Consider the following 16,669-nt stretch of genomic DNA (forward strand, 5'->3'; position numbering starts at 1 on the left):
ATAAACATGAAACTCTTAATGACTGCAGCAATAAGTACTGCAGGGTTTATAGTGCATTTTTAAAGGGAAAGCAAAGCACTTCAAAGGCCACATGCTGTTTAAGTTTTCATTCAGAAGATTTGCACACCGTAAACCTCGGGGAGTCCAGTTAAGTTCCAGATCAAAACATGAGCCCCACTCCAGCACATCAACCCAGGAATGAGTTGAGCCCTCTTTTGACCTGACATTTAGACTGTTAAAACCTTCTCCTCTGCAAATACGAGGCAGGCAGGTTTCTATGGAAACTTGGATGCATAGTTTAAGTGTGTTTGGCCAACAGGATCTGCCCATACCATGAAGGGGAAGAAATCTGCCTTTGTTCTGACACTAACAGCAAATGCATAGTCAGTTCTGGCTGCTGCCCCTTGACTAATGCCCTCTGGACAGGCAACATTTTTGACATGCTCTGAAATGTGTTTGATTCTTCTAATAAAAGCCTGGGCTCACATGCACTGGTTTGGTCTGGATTGAAGCCACAGAGGTGAGAAGCAGCTGAACTACCATGCAAATAGAACTTCTGCCCAGGCTAACATTGCAATACTGCTCAACCAGCAGTAAACTGCAAATGTCAAGGTCTACCCTGATACAGATCATGAAGTGAGAAGCAGAACACACACGTGTACAGGGAGAGGACAAGATGAACGTGTGTGTGTGTGTGTGTGCATGCTTCATCTTTCCATTAGTGATTCATTAAGCATTTTCTGTGCACCATTAATCCAACAGCCACGGAGCTCATTTGGCTTCTCCAGCATGCAGAGCAGAAAGACAAATTCACAAACCACGAGTATGGCCACCTTGCATCAGACATCCAAGCCCACTGCACTTGGCTCGCTAACTGGGTAAGTGCAATAGCCTGGCTACTAGCAGTGATGAGCACTACCAGGACTCACTTTCTCCCAAGGTCTTCTGAAGAAGGTCGTGTTTGGCTTGGAGCTTCGTTATCAGGTTCCTGCCCTCCAGATACTCCTTCATTTTCTGCGAAAGTGGAAAAAAAAACAAGACTGTGAGTGGAAAATTAATTTCTTTGATTGCATTTTAGGTTACTGGATTCTGAACATGATGCTGAAGAGAGAATGAAGAGCTCATAGCTGTAAAGTGGAGACCTCATAGCCGCCTTCCAATAGCTGAAGAGGGGCTTAAAAGGATGCTGGAGGGGACACTTCATCAGGACTGAAGCGATAGGATAAGGGGATGGGTTCAAGCAGGGGAGATTTATGTTAAATATAAGGAAGCTCTTCCCTGTGAGGGTGCTGAGGCACTGGCACAGGGTGCCCAGAGAAGCTGTGGCTGCCCCATCCCTGGCAGTGTTCAAGGCCGGGTTGGACAGGGCTTGCAGTACCCTGCTCTAGAGGAAGGTGTCCCTGCCTGTGGCAGGGGTTGGAATGGATGAGCTTTAAGGTCCCTTCCAACCCAAACCATTCTGTGATTCTACGATCCTATGAATTACACTGACATTTAGGGCGCAGAGGATGAACCAAGTCCTCCCGGGCTCTCCAGCAAACCTGGAGTTCAGTCCACCCAGATCTGCACTGCAATTCCTATTGTTTCACTGTGGAATCAGCTGAATGTTTGGCATCTTTTCAAGCCATCCGAGAAGCTGTCATGCCTCTCCCCTGCAGACAGGGCGGAATGGGAATGCACTTCCCTCGCGCGTCACGGGCAGTGAATGAACAATCTGTTTTAACAAACTAAAAGGCTGCTACTGTGCTGCTTCTCTCACTTAACCTCCCTCACCCCACTTTACTTGTCAAATAGCGCGTCTGCCTCCACGCTGGAGGATACCCAGGGTTGCAGGGGGGGCACGGGACAAAACAAATACAGATATTATTGAGGTTCAGATTTGTTCTCCGGGTGCAACATTACACAGCCATGCAGTCATTTCCCCCCCCTTCCTTCTTTCTGGTTTTTCACAGCTCTGCAATTGCTTGAGGTTCTTTTTTTTTCACAGCTCTTTCATCTCTTGTTTTGCAGCTCAGAACAGCATTATTTATCTCCAGGGTGCTGCAGAGCATAAAACACTGCTGTACAGTAGCTGTCCACATTATAATTAGGACACGTTTACATACATAGAACAGAACTCTTCAAATAGCTCCTGATTCTAAAGAATGGCCTGTGCTATTTGAAACATTCAGCTAGCAAAATGAACACAAGGAAAGGATTCACATTTAATAGTGAAATGTCCCCGTTCCTGTCTTCATCTTTCCCCAAATCCATCCATTTTCTTTGGGTTCTGGTCCAGTATAGCCAAATTAGACTGAGGTGAAGAACAGTATTTTAGCAGTGAGAGTGCCCAGACCCTGCTTGTCCTATGCAGGTCTTAATAACAGCAGCCTCCATGCAAGATGTGAAGAACTGTGATGGAATATACACATACACATCGTGCTGGGGTTGCTCAGCCTCGAGAGGAAAAGGCACCAGGGAGACCTGTTACAGCTTCATCACTTTGCTGCTCTGCTCTCTCCTTAAGGCTGGAGCAGCCACATCTCCAAGCAGCCAGAAGCAGCCCAGCTGTGTGCAGGCTGCTGACTTGTCTTCTCAGCCTTTGGACCACTCCTCTGCTTGAGCTGCCAACCCAAAACCACAGCTGGTTTGATCCTTCATATCTCCCATCACTTGTTCAGCCTGGAGAAGAGAAGGCTCCTGAAGGGGAGACCTGAGAGCAGCTCCAGTGCCTAAAGGGGCTGCAGGGAACCTGGAGAGGGGCTTGGGACAAGGGCCTGTAGAGACAGGCCAAGGGGAATGGCTTTAACCTGCCAGAGGGGAGACTGAGCTGAGCTCTTAGGCAGAAGCTCTTCCCTGTGAGGGTGCTGAGGCGCTGGCACAGGGTGCCCAGAGAAGCTGTGGCTGCCCCATCCCTGGCAGTGTTCAAGGCCAGGTTGGACACAGGGGCTTGGAGCAAGCTGCTCCAGTGGAAGGGGTCCCTGCCCGTGGCAGGGGTTGGAGCTGGAGGAGCTTTAAGCTCCTTTCAACCCAAACCAGGTTGGGATTCTCTGATATCCAGCAGCAGCACTGAGGGTGGGAGGAACCTTCCAGGAACTAAGGAAGTGTCCAGCACGAGCTCTGCAGCAGTCGTGTGCACTGACAAAAATGTCTGTGTTGGGCCTTTAATGAACTGCCAAAGTCTGTGTTTTATGTCCCTTTGGTTGACAACGCTGGAAGAAAAATGTCACAAGAATTAAGTCCCTTTGGAGCGTCTCAGCACTTCCTACAGTTACTACTTCCTATAGTTAATAATTCAACTTTCTGTTGTTTTAGAAGAAAACAGGAAACATGATCACTGTGGCAAAAAAACCTAACCATATTTCTTGACATTTCCCTGCAGGATCTGCTCCCCAAACCCCAACTCTGTGTTTTGCTCCATCAGTTAAACGGAGCACACTCTGGCACTCGCCCATGCTCAGGCTGATGGCTCTGGCTCCGAGGCATCAGTAGTGGTCATGTGAAGACCATTGCCTGCCTGCAGATGGGTACCAGGGATTGTCAGAAGGGAGCAGAAGGGAAGGCTCCTAGCCCTCAGTGCAGCATTTCATGCATTCTGTTTCCTCATGCCTAACATTCTGTACCCTGCCTGTTACAAGTATGCTTATGAATAAAAACCCCTCATTTTAAAATAAGGCTTCAGGCTGTTTTCAGTGAATTAAAGAGCCATTAGCTTTTGATTTCTGGCTTAATAAAAACAGTAAAAAAAGAAGAAAATAATCAAACTCCAGGAGAACTCCTAAGGATTTAATTTCTAGCAGAGCACAGCTGGAGCCAGACTAAGCACAATCAGATGCAAAGCAGCAGAAATATCCTCAAATCATGTTATTTTGGTGGTGTAAAAATGAAGAGGGGAAGGGGTGCTGTTAAAAACTGAGCATTTGGCACCTACCAGCTCCTCACAGCCATGCAACTTTGGCATCCTCTCTGAGTCCAAACCTACTGCAGTATTTTTGCAGTGGGAACCCCTGACCAGGTGGCATATACAATGAAGTCAAACACAAACCAGACTGTTAAACAGGGAAGTTCAGGTAAGATCTTAGGCAGAAGCTCTTCCCTGTGAGGGTGCTGAGGCGCTGGCACAGGGTGCCCAGAGAAGCTGTGGCTGCCCCATCCCTGGCAGTGCTCAAGGCCAGGTTGGACACAGGGGCTTGGAGCAAGCTGCTCTAGTGGAAGGGGTCCCTGCCCATGGCCAAGGGTTAGAGCTGGAGGAGCTTTAAGGTCCCTTCCCACCCAAACCAGGCTGGGATCCTATGCACCCTCCCACACCCATCACAGCCTCATGCTGGCTCCGGTTTCGCAGCAGTGGTACCCAGGCCACATCCCCAGCTTTGCCTCCCCGAAGTCGCTGTCACCTCCTTGCTTCAGCTGTCTGCATTAGCTCAGTGCAAAGTCAATCATCATTCCTATGCCTTTCACTGACACAGGGAAGTTTAAGCTTCTATTCTGAATACAAATCTTCCTTCAAAGCCTTAACAACAGAGCAGTCTCAGCACCAGAATGCAGTGACATGCCTCTAGTGGAAATACAGATTATACTAGCGTAGAGATGCTACAGGCAGTACTCCTTCAATTCAATCCCCATGGTGGCATCACTATCTTTACCTATGAGCTCTGCCTTGCTAGCAGTGCAGTACACACTAATACAGAATATTCTTTCAAACTAGTATTTTCCTTTCCATTCTTATCCCTCAGCATTTAGCACATCATAAGGTATGAGGGGATTTAAACCTCTGTTCTGCACTGCACTTTGCTTTTCCCCCACACAAAGAATGCCTCGCCCAGATCACTGCACAGCTCTGTCTCCAGTCTCATTAACATCATCGGAGTGTTTGCTCATACACTGAACAACCTGCTCCTTATAGATTCAAAGCTTGAAATCCTAATGAAGGGCAGTAGATCAATCAACCAAGCATCCGATTAGGCTGGTTAGAGAGGGCTTCCATGGCCAGCTCCGTTCTGCACAGTTTCAATAACCAGCTTCACCTTCTACAAAGGCTTTTTCATTTATTTAAGTCAAAGCCTGACAGGGACTATCCTGTCAGTGAGTTTAACCTGCACAGAAATTTCAGGCTTCTAATAAGTAACACCATTCTTGGAAGAGGAATGTAAAGGGCATTAAATATAGCAAAAGATGCCCAAAGGAATGACAAAGTAACCAGGGTAAGAGGTATGATCTTCATCTGCTGGTTTGAAACATCTTTTAAATGGAAATGAATTCAACAGTTCAACATCAATCTAATTTAGGCATAAAAAACACAGAGTCTGTTATGAAATTCAATCTAAAAAGCTCTTAGCATCTTGTAAAAAGGCATCGACTCAATTAAAAGCTGATGTGAGCTGAAACTGTAAGATGATAACAACAAAAAATGAAAGAGCTCAACATTCCTTTAGTTTGTATTATTCCTGAAATTGATATTTACAAGCTATTGGGCTCTCCCTCACACAAATCCTTTTAGATGCAGGAGAAATCAAATTTTACATGATTTATCCACAGCCTAAGTTTGCATCAACAAAGGGATCCCTGTTTCTTTGTCAAGAATTCAAAGCACCCGCTTTTAAACCCGAAGATACTTACCCTGCTTGTCCAAAAATCAATCACAGCAGCATTTTTGCAAGGCGATAGCATCAGTTTGCACTCTCTTGTGAGTGCAATTCTAAATACATTACACGTGCTTGTACTGCAAATTAACTCCTTACTGTGAAGTAGAACTGCTCTGTCTCCTGCTGGTTGGCCCGTCTCTTGGCAATGCTGGGTTTGCTCATGAATGTTTCCGAGACGGTGGATTTCACAGACTCCATGGAGTTGCTGTACTGAAAGCAGTCCGAGACATCAAAGTCCTCTATCGTGACTATATCCTGGATTGTCTGGAGCGTAGCTTCCATAGTCTTCTTAACCTGGCCAGCAGAAATCAGAGTACACAAAAATGAGGATAGGGTGTTGCAAGAAAACACAGAGGTAGTAAGTACCCCAAAGTGTTTCACTAGATGCTGCAAGGGCTGGAGCAGCTGAGAGAGCTGGGCTGGTTCAGCCTGGAGAAGAAAAAGCTCCTTCAGGGGAGACCTTAGAGCAGCTCCAGTGCCTAAAGGGGCTACAAGAAACCTGGAGAGGGGCTTTGGACAAGGGCCTGTAGGGACAGGCCAAGGGGAATGGCTTCAACCTGCCTGAGGGGAGGCTGAGATGAGCTCTTAGGCAGAAGCTCTTCTGTGAGGGTGCTGAGGCGCTGGCACAGGGTGCCCAGAGAAGCTGTGGCTGCCCCATACCTGCCACTGTTCAAGGCTAGGCCAGACGGGGCTTGGAGCAGCTAGTGGAAGGTGTCCCTGCCCGTGGCAGAGGGCTGGGACTGGGTGAACTTTAAGGTCCCTTCCAACCCAAACCATTTTATGGTTCTACTAATAAACAGGTATTACTGGTTTTGCATCCTGTGTGCCACAAGTAAGGTTATTCCTCCCCCAGCCCCCACTCCCCACTGGAAGTGGTAAGAGGGTTGTTGATCTGTGGTTCATTAGCTCACCTCTTCATTTTCAATCTTAAGCGTCGATAACCTAGACTGCAATTGCTGGCACCTCTGCACTAACTCACTCTGGACTGGTTGCTGGGCACATAGCTGCGACTCCTGGAAGAGAAAGAGCACTGCTTTTAGAGTGCTAGGGGGAAGAAACACATAATCAGGAACACTGCAGTTACTTCATTCAATTATTAGAAGCAAACAGCTCCCCAAGTGCTTCATTTAGAACTCCGTAGCCCTGGATTTCAACCAGTGGAAAAGGTCCATGTTCAAAAATAGCACTTCCCTTCCTGAGTGTGCTGAAAAGGGAGCGAGAGAGAATGTGAACATCAAAGAAGCAGTAGAAAATATTAGCTACTCGCAGTCATATAAGCTTGTCATGTGTTTTGGAAGCCTGACGTGCTTTATTACAGATATTAGGCTAAATCCCATTGCACATCAGGAAGAACGTGGTTCAATGCATTAACCAGGCAACCTGGGGCAGGCTCAGCTCAACTACCTGTACACTGCAGCAACAGGCACAATTCATGCATAAGGCTATTTTTTAAAGGCAGAAATTGGAGTTTTATCACACAACATCACATACTCAATCTGGTATATGCAGGACCATTGCACCAAGGCCATCAGCCTGCACTGATAAACCCTCATTTGGCCTTGAGAAGAACCAAGACAAATGATCCAGTGAATGGGAGCTGTTAAGTGCATGACAGCCTGCAGGTGATGCTTTTTCCCCCCAGGATCTTAGAGGATACTTCCCAAGCACAGAACAACTGAGAGAGGTCATTTGCAGTCTGAGGGTTTCACTTAAGGGAGAAGGGACAAAGAGGAGCCTTAAGCAGTGATTATAATTCTTAGCCCAGAAGAAGAGGTTGGCTGCAAGAGACCTGACAGTGCTTCCTCCGTGTTCAGGAGGAAAATCCAGAAATCCAACCAATTGACCTAAATTACTGCATTGCACATGTGTTCCCATTTAGAACTGGTTTCAGCTTGTGTGACTTTAAACAGCTCCCAGAAGAGTAACCACATCTTGATAAACCTAAAAAGAGAGATTTCCATTGCCAAAACCTAAAATCCTCTGACGGCTTTGTCTCATAGGGAAGATGCACAAAGCACCATTGTAAATTTTTCTACTCTACAATTCCACACTCAAATCCTTCCCAAAACCAGCATTTTTCTTGTTGCCTCTTCAAATCTCAAACTTCAGTTTGTCTCGGGGGGAAGGGGTAATCTTGTGGGTTGAATGAGAGGCTAAAACTGTTTCCTATCCACACGTAGTATTACACTCCATGAAGTATAATAGTTAATGAAGCATTTTCAGCTTCAGTAGCTTTGACAGTCAAAAAGTAAGAGCCATATTCTGACATCTGTGCCATGAGCCTTTGCTTAATCTTTACATCAGCTAAAGCTTCTCTCATCCTCCTCAAAACAGAGCCAAGCAGGTGGCCTTGCAGTGAGTCTATCTATCAAAGACAAGGGCAGTAAACAGGCAGAAGTGGAAGTGTTTACAGAGCTAGAGCTGGAGGAGGACTAAAAACTGACCATGTCACCCATGTGCGGCTGAAACTCGAACTTCATGGGTGGACAGAAGACGTTGTTGTACATCTCCATCAGGCGCTGCTTATCACTGTTGGCATCCAGGTTCTCCACGGCGTTTTCTATGGCATCCAGACCCTCGTGCTTTGACTGTTCCAGGTTTAGCTCAGCAGACAAGAATGTCCTGAGGGCTCTGTTGAGGCTAGCGTGGTATCCCAGGTCACAGCACTGCTGGAAAAACACACACAATTCCATATGAATAAGCAAAGAAATCCTGCAATGGATATTAAAAAGCTTCTGAAGTCAGAAGTTATCGAAATGGATAGCAAGTTGTGGATGTTTTATCATCTTCTGGGTACCAGCACGGTCCCACATGACTCACTGACTGCAGAGGCACTTTGACTGGGGGTCCTAAGAGCAGGCCTTAAACAGAACTTTCAACCTATAAGCCCACATCAAATGTCAACATCATGTTATAATTAGTGCCAAGACAAGAGCAGCTTAAACTTACAACAGTTTGCAGTCATGGAGTAGTAAAGACTTCATTTCATGGTGTTAAACAAAAGCACCCTGGAAGTGGCTATGTTCAATAACATGGCAGCCTATTTCTTTAAATTCTACCCTTACTTTAGGGGCATTGATTCCCACTGAACATAATCCAAAATCCTGACACAAAACTGTTCCAAGTAAGAGGAAAACAAGGCACTAAAGTACTACTGTAGTAACAAGCCACAGGGTTTGGATCATCTGTAGAAGTTGATCTGCATCTAAATACTTCTACCCAAGAAACAGAAAGCTGCTTAATTCAGTGTACTGCAGACAGCAAGAACATGACCTGGACATCACAGGCATAAAGAGCAGAGTCATCCAAAAAGCAAGGAGCAGGCGGCTGCGCTGACTTCACTGCTGGGGTGAAAGAGAAGAGCAAAACTCTCGAGCAGAAAGTGGTCGTGGTCAAGAATTTCCTGGCTGTGACACCAGGATGATGTCACTGGAAGACAATCCAGGAGCTTCATCTCCACTGTGGCTGTGCAGCCAATTCTTCACGTTTCAGAAGGGAGAAAGGAGCTTTTCATTAGGATCAGAACCAGCCCGAGTTCTTCAGACATCCAATAAAGGGAGCAAGCAAGAAGCCCACCTTCTTGGAGTTACAAGCAAGATTACATACACTAGGAGACAATCCAACAGGAAAGAAAGCGACCATCTGCTTGATTGCTGCACTGCTCTGTAAGCAAAATTCACATGAAAACTCCTCGCCCATCATTTGGGTCTCATCACTGTCATTGTGTGCAAACGCAGAAAGAAAAGGAAGGGGAGGAAAGAGGGAGGGAGAAGACCATTCCCTGCCTGCTCAGAATTGCTGTCACCACATGCTGCTCGGTGCCTGGCTCCTGTGCCAACCAGCTGTGGCAGGTGGTAAAAAGAGCTGCAGTTGCCGGTTAGGCTGGTGGCAGAGAATTAAAGGATATTATATTCAATCAGAAAGAACAAAAACCAGACCCAAAAAAGCCCCAGCAACAAAAGATGCCTGATTGAGAATGTGCACGTGTGGAGGCAGTCTTGGATCGACAGCCACTCTTCTGCATGCACATCACAGTGATGCTCTCTGCAGTAATGTGGGGAAAGCCAGACTGAGATGGATCAACAGGCCAGCCAGGATCAGGATCAGTTCAGATTTAACAGCAGCAGTGCCTTCTCTTCCCCTCCCACTGTGGGCCAGACCATTGCACTCACCCAGGGCAAGCAGTTTGTCCTCCCTGTGCTCGCCCTCCTCCAGCACACATCTGCATAAGAGGCAAAGCTGATCCACTGCACAAGGGGAGGTGACTGGTGGGACTGGAAAGTCAAACGGGGCTTCATATTTTACACACTACCTTGCTGAGCAGCAGGACTACATTAAGCCAAGAAACCTTGGAGAGGGGCTTTGGACAAGTGGTGTAGGGACAGGCCCAGGGGAATGGCTTTAACCTGCTAGAGGGGAGGCTGAGATGAGCTCTTAGGCAGAAGCTCTTCCCTGTGAGGGTGCTGAGGCGCTGGCACAGGGTGCCCAGAGAAGCTGTGGCTGCCCCATCCCTGGCAGTGTTCAAGGCCAGGTTGGACACAGGGGCTTGGAGCAAGCTGCTCCAGTGGAAGGGGTCCCTGCCCGTGGCTGGAGCTGGAGGAGCTTTAAGGTCCCTTACCACCCAAACCAGGCTGGGATTCTATGAACACACGAAAGCTTTTGGCTTTATGTTACTGAAACATTTGGCTTCATGTGCCAGAAAACATTTCTCAGCCCACTCCCTCACTTGAACATTTTTCAGAGGCTAACGTACCACATCCATAAACGTTTCAGTCTCCCCATCCCTTTTCTGGGTTATATAAATGTTTGATGAAATCATTCTCCAAGGAAATCAATTTTTTATAAGAATTTAATGATAACCCATTCAAATTCACTTCCCAACAGGACAGATCATTAACCCTTTGCCAGCTGGCAGCTTTCAAACACATCCCAAACAGAAGATTTAAGAAGAAAGAGCCCTCTTGGTTTGGAATGCAATTTATGTTTGGAAAGGAAACTCCAATAGTAAACACCAATAGTAAACCTACTCCAGGGAGAGGACCATAAGGATTCACCCCCCCATCCCCCCCACGTTTTATGTTCTTTAGATTCTGTCCTAGTGACCCTTTCATAAATAGGAGTTAATCCAAAGTTCCCCATTACTGTAATGTTTCATTAGCATCAAAGAGCTGCCTCAGTCCACAAAGTCAGGAAATTCAAAACTACTGGGCTATGTCAGGAACAATTTCTTGCTCTGAACTCACAAGGGAGAATTAACTCACTGCTACCCTGCCCTGCACACTGGAAGCACACAATGGGCTGTGCAAACATGGCAAGTTTAATGCTGTTTGCCCAAACACAATCTACTTGCAAGCAACTCGGAAGATTGCTTTTAGATTCTATTTCAAGATGCAGTATCACCAAAGGATTAAATCAAGCAAGAGAATTAAAAGCTGGCTTTAAAATCACATTTTTAAGTCAGATGCTTCCGATAACCATCACTGGTTCTAACTGTTAATTTTTGATCCACCAGGATCAAAGGAATCAAACATTGTTCTGCAGACTCTTTACTGTATGTCACCAAATGGCACAATTCAGATGTCTGAAAGGTGTGAAGAGGCAGCAGGTACAAACCAAGCAGGCCTCTTCAGCACAGCCATTGTGCAAAGCACGACCCTTTACAATAACAGTGTTTCCCAAACCATCCAGTACTGAGGAGCCTGACCTCCAAAGGACAGGCTTAAATAAACACCCAGCAGAGAAGTGCACTTCATGGCATTTTATGATCAGCTGAATAAATGCATTATATATACTGTTAGCTATGATAATAGCTGACTAATTAATAATGATCTGAGTGCTCTTTATTGCCTGTGTCTAGAGACACTTCTATCATTACCTCCCCCTCCTACAAGGCAAGCTCCCTCCAGGCTTTGCAGCCGAGTGGCTCTAGCAGTCCTTGGCAAGCAGAGTAAGAGCAAGCAGCAGGCAGTGACCCAGACACAAGGTGTTCAGTGCATCTGGTACTCCAGTTCTGCCCAGTGAAGAGGGGAGTTATGTAGCTGTGAGATGTCTCAGGATTCCTCGTTGGTTTTACTCAGTGAAAGGAGGGTTTTGTGTTGTGTGTTTCACTAAAAGCAGGTATGATATCCCCTGAACACAAGAGCTTGCAGGTAGCTGGGGAACAACCTCCTGCTCCATTACTCAGTTTCTGCAGAGAGCATCCTTAAGGAAATAGGGGACTGGTTTCCATAGCCAGTTAATTTCTTCATTTCTCTGTGTGAACAGAGGCAAGCAGAACCTCCATCACTGGTGGATTGAGGTATCACAGAACAGGAGGTCTAAAAAGCAGGGAGGTTCATCCCTCTTGTGAAATATGCTAGAGAAAGCACTAGCCCTGAAATAGATGGAATTTTGCAAAACAAGTTAAAAGTAGCTTTAGAAGACGCTTCTGTCCTCAGTTTCTGTTACCAACTGCTTTACCAGTTCTACAGTTAACATTCTATTTGAAAATGTGCCTCTGCGTTACAATTCTGCTTGTCTGCTTAAAATAGTAAATAAAAAATGCCATACTGAAGCTGAGCTTCATGTTAACTAAGCAAGTCCTCCTTCTGCACTTTTCAGTGTCAGGTTTCTTGCATGAGTTTCTATCTGTGCAACAAAACTGAGTTACTCAATGACAAAAAGCTCACTTAACAGCTTAGTGACCTGCTGTTATGCCTGTTGTTACCCTCTAAGCTGCCCATCCATGATCCTCATTTCAGTGCTGTACGGAGGTTACCAGCTGTACCAGTGTAGAAGATGTTGAAGAACGAAGGAAAGACACATGAAGGTTAGTGGCAATGATACTCATTGCAGGCACCCAAGCAGCCGCACTTACATCAATGAGATCAGATAGGTCATGAATGTAATACTTGAATACAGATGCATTGGTGGCTTCCAGAGCCAGCAGGTACTCGTTCCTTGCCTTAATAGCCTTCAGTCTGTTTTCTGTGTACTTTGCTTGGCGCTAGAAGAGAACCACAAACAGAACAGGGGTTATAAAGAGGTGTAGCAGGAGTAGCAGCATTCTTAGGAGCACCAGAGAACACTGCACAATCTTACTGTGCTCACACGTTTCTCTTCATTTGGATTCCATTTCATCAAGACTCAAAGACTTAGATTAATTATGTGGATGGTTTTAAGCAGTACTACACTAAACAGTTCTGCACTTCAAGTCTTCTCTTAAAACGGGCTGCAGGCTGGGGAGGACAGAGGTTAGAATGAAGGAACAAGATGGGTTTATGAACCAGCTCCAGCACTACCACGGTGGCTGATAGAAGCCCATAGGTAGTCTGAGGGCTGGTGCAGGCACCCCACCTCCTCCAACAGAAGCTAGGCCTAAACTTGGTCTTTTCAGAGCCTACATCCTCCCCAGGCACTCTACACAAGCACCAGGGCAGTACCTTCTCCTTCATTTTCTCTATTTTCTTGACAGAGCTCCGTCGAACATGTTTCTCCTCAAACTTGACGTTGGAGGTTGAGTCAGGGGAGCGCGGTGTCTGCTTGTCCTCTTGCTTCACCGACTTCCCAATCTGCTTTTCCTCCTGCTTCTCCGCCTCTTTCAGTTTGCTCTGAGCACTGATGCTGTCAGCGTTGTACATATGGTAGGTCTTCATAACCTGCAGAAAATGACAGCTAAGAGTCAGAGCTCCACAGTTCCATTTGCTGAGGAAGAAATGGGTTTACCTAACCACCAAACTAGGCACCCATGCATTCTGCCTTACTTTAGCTGCGTGACCAAGCCTTAGGGAGAATAGGAATGATATATCTGGAAAGCTCACAGGTGAGGAAGGACAAAATCCTAAGGAAGAGGTCACATGCTTCAGCATATTTGCCAATGCACCCCCAAAACTGTACATTTCTTTAACATACCTATTTCATAACAGCTGCCCATCACGTTTATATTACATACAAATGCCCATCATGTTTATATATCATACTAAGCAAACACATTCAAACAGTGCCCAACAAGCCAGATCTGGTTGGTAACTGGGAGTTAGAAATATCTCAACTGGCAAAATGGGAGTTGTCCCGTCTCAACAAAGCAGGACAGAAGACGCCTGAGTGGAAGTGCGGCTCTCAGAATGAATCTGAAATCAAAGTGGATGATGCTGCAGCTGCTTCTTTGTTTCAATTTGGCATGCGCCTTCTTGTATGATCCAATAAAGGAGGCATAGAAACCAAAACCAGATACAGATTAAACCCAGCTTCCTCACTATTCAAGGGAAATTATATACCAATGTTGGGAAATGACAGCTTTCATCAGCAGGTAAGGCTGCAGAAGGAATGCCTGTCAGTCTTCCACCTGGATGAATCAGGCCTTTAAACATCCCAGATCCCAGGGAACTGTCCTGCAGATCAATAATCTGAACATACTGGTTGCCAAAGCAGCTCAGGTTCCATTTGTTTAAATCCAATTGGAGATGTAGAAGTACTTCTGTTCACCTTATCTAATGGAAATAGTATTAAAAGAGTGTGGTTCTGTTGCTCAGGGAGAAGCGTACTGGATCCTGGATAGACAACTCTTATTATAGCACATATTTTTAAGTACAGTCACAGGAATATTCCCCCTTCATGTCACAGGATATTCATGTCTAGCTTTGTGTTAATGAAACAGAACAAAAACACCAAAGGACATAACATGTCAAGTAGCTTTCATCCCTCAATGCAAAGCAATTCAATTAACATACCTAAACAAACATCATGATGACAGCATTTCTATAGGGGGCCCCCAGAATGCATAGTTCCATAGAGACACCCCAACAGTGCCATTCCAGCGTTCATAAAGCCCCCTCTTGCAAATCAATTACTTCAGATGAACCCCCATTTACACCTATTTCACCTCAGGTTGAACCATAACATGATTTCACATAAGGAAGACACATGCTCTCCCTTCACGCAGTGATCAGCAAAGGTTTTCAGATACAAAGAGACGTTGTATTTAAACATGAAAGAGAATGGGAGCGCAGCCAGTGTTCGAGAGAGGCTCGCTGAATAATTTACACACACACACTTTGGGCTCCCGCATATGCTTAGACTATAAAGCAGGCAGTTATAATAATAGAGGCGAAGCAGTTTCTTTTCCTCTATCACTGAGAGTGGAACTGGCAGAAAACAAGAGAAGCAGAGAGAGAAATCCCAGTTTTAATGATTTTATCCTGCTGATGGTGCTGCATGGCACCCACAAGCTGCCTGCTGAGGGCAACAACGCAGTCATGGGCTGACACAGGATGCTTCCTACCAAAAACTTACAGGTCATTATAATCCTCTAGGCTTTATCTATGGAGGAAAACTAAAGATCTCATCCCTATCCATTTTGCCTGAAAACAGGGATTGTGCTACTCCTTTGGATGGGCTCGGAGCAAGCTGCTCAAGTGGAAGGTGTCCCTGCCTCTGTCAGGGGCTGGAGCTGGATGAGCTTTAAGGCCCCTTCCAATCCAAACCAGGCTGGGATCCTTTGACAGAGCAAAGGAAATGTATCTCAGTGTAATGACCCAACGCATCGTTAAGGAAGGACAAACAAAAGGACATTTTGAGCAACAAAACCGTGTGTGGGTTCTGCTTTTCAAAGAGAACCAGCTCAGTAACAGCTGCAGAAAGCAAGAATTTAATCAAGCAACAGGCTTTTCCATTCATCCATGTGAGCAGAGACGGCCGGGAGCAGCATATGAGCTTTTATGCACACATTCCTTCTGCTTCCCGAGGCAGTGCCTCGTTCTCAAGGTCTCCGGATAGACCGGGAAGCAAAGAGCGCAGATGGAGGAGAACGACTCTGAAGGGAGCTGTTTTGCTGAAAGAGCTGAGGAACAAACAAACACAGTGGGTCCCCCTGCTGAAGCCGTGTGCTGCCTTCTGTACAGAGACCACACAGCACCATGGGCTGAAGACTTGCAGTGTATTTGGAAGTAATTCTAATTATGGAATGGTTTGGGTTGAAGGGAGCTTAAACCTTCCACTGGAGCAGCTTGCTCCAAGCCCCTGTGTCCAACCTGGCCTTGAGCACTGCCAGGGATGGGGCAGCCACAGCTTCTCTGGGCACCCTGTGCCAGCGCCTCAGCACCCTCACAGGGAAGAGCTTCTGCCCCAGAGCACATCTCAGTCTCCCCTCTGGCAGGTTAAAGCCATTCCCCTTGGCCTGTCCATACAGGCCCTTGTCAAAAATCCCTCTCCATGTTTCTTGTAGACCCTTTAGGTATTGCAAGACAGTTACAAGGTCTATAATATGTCTTACTCTTTTTAAACCCAACACTGCAGCTAGTAGCAGATGTGCATTAAGGTGAGATCGTTGAGAAGTGGAGCCAACACTTACAGAGCTGAAACAACAGAGGGATAGAGTGAAAAAGTGAGATTTATGGTGCTCTATAGACTGGTGAGCACCAGCCACCCTGAGCTGCACAGCCTGCAGACATTTATCAGCCTTGGTGCTTAGTCCCTGCAGTAACGGCAGGCTGGGAGAAGTCAAACACTTCTTCCTTCTGCCTGAAAAGATGCCAAGAGAATCAGTCTGATTTACCGTGTAGAGTTCATTCAAGACTTTCATCAAGTCCTCCTGGAGCTGCAATCCCACTTCCTTGCTCTGCAACAAAACACAGAAATGAAAGTTAATTGGGGAAGACAGTGAAAAGGCAGAGGAAGTGAGCATGCTCCCCAGCTAGAAATACTGTAGGCTCGATTAAGCACTGCTATTTATGCCAGCAAATCCAATAACTGCTCAGCCCAGAGCCACTGCTGGTCAAACTGTACAAACAGGATTAACACAGTGAAATGTTACATATGCACAGGCAGAGAAGCCTGACAGTCTGGAGACAGGGAAATTTCCAGAGAACGTGGGATTTTCAACAGTGTAAGCCTGGAAACACACGGATTTAGCAGGATCGAGCAGAACGATGAATGTGGGACAGGTCGGTATGGAAGCTAAAGAAAGGCAGGATAAGGAAGCCAACAGGAATGCTCCTCCATCGTGCCATGAACCAGGCAATACTTCAAGTGCATGAGAGCCATCCACCACATCCTTCACGCTCCCATCTCTG

The 16,669-nt window shown here is 46.2% G+C and overlaps 1 protein-coding gene across 5 annotated transcripts in view; it reads right to left on the minus strand.

Moving 5' to 3' along the window:
- The window catches only part of SRGAP2 (SLIT-ROBO Rho GTPase activating protein 2), a 92,887-nt gene that overhangs the window by 27,468 nt on the left and 48,750 nt on the right, over nucleotides 1-16,669 (minus strand). For 4 of the 5 annotated variants that reach the window (XM_062605406.1, XM_062605404.1, XM_062605407.1 and 1 more), the window contains 7 exons: nucleotides 16,153-16,215; nucleotides 13,043-13,258; nucleotides 12,478-12,606; nucleotides 8,066-8,290; nucleotides 6,533-6,634; nucleotides 5,718-5,915; nucleotides 930-1,014 (listed from right to left, as the gene is read on the minus strand). In XM_062605406.1, coding sequence (XP_062461390.1) covers nucleotides 930-1,014; nucleotides 5,718-5,915; nucleotides 6,533-6,634; nucleotides 8,066-8,290; nucleotides 12,478-12,606; nucleotides 13,043-13,258; nucleotides 16,153-16,179 — 982 coding nt within the window. In that variant the 5' untranslated portion in view covers nucleotides 16,180-16,215. The remainder of the gene's footprint in view (nucleotides 1-929; nucleotides 1,015-5,717; nucleotides 5,916-6,532; nucleotides 6,635-8,065; nucleotides 8,291-12,477; nucleotides 12,607-13,042; nucleotides 13,259-16,152; nucleotides 16,216-16,669) is intronic. The other variant, XM_062605405.1, reaches the window with a different exon arrangement.

The sequence above is a fragment of the Pezoporus occidentalis genome, unplaced genomic scaffold, assembly GCF_034315485.1.
Source record: "Pezoporus occidentalis ecotype Australia unplaced genomic scaffold, CSIRO_AGI_Poc_V1 ctg92, whole genome shotgun sequence".
Lineage (NCBI taxonomy): Eukaryota > Metazoa > Chordata > Aves > Psittaciformes > Psittacidae > Pezoporus > Pezoporus occidentalis.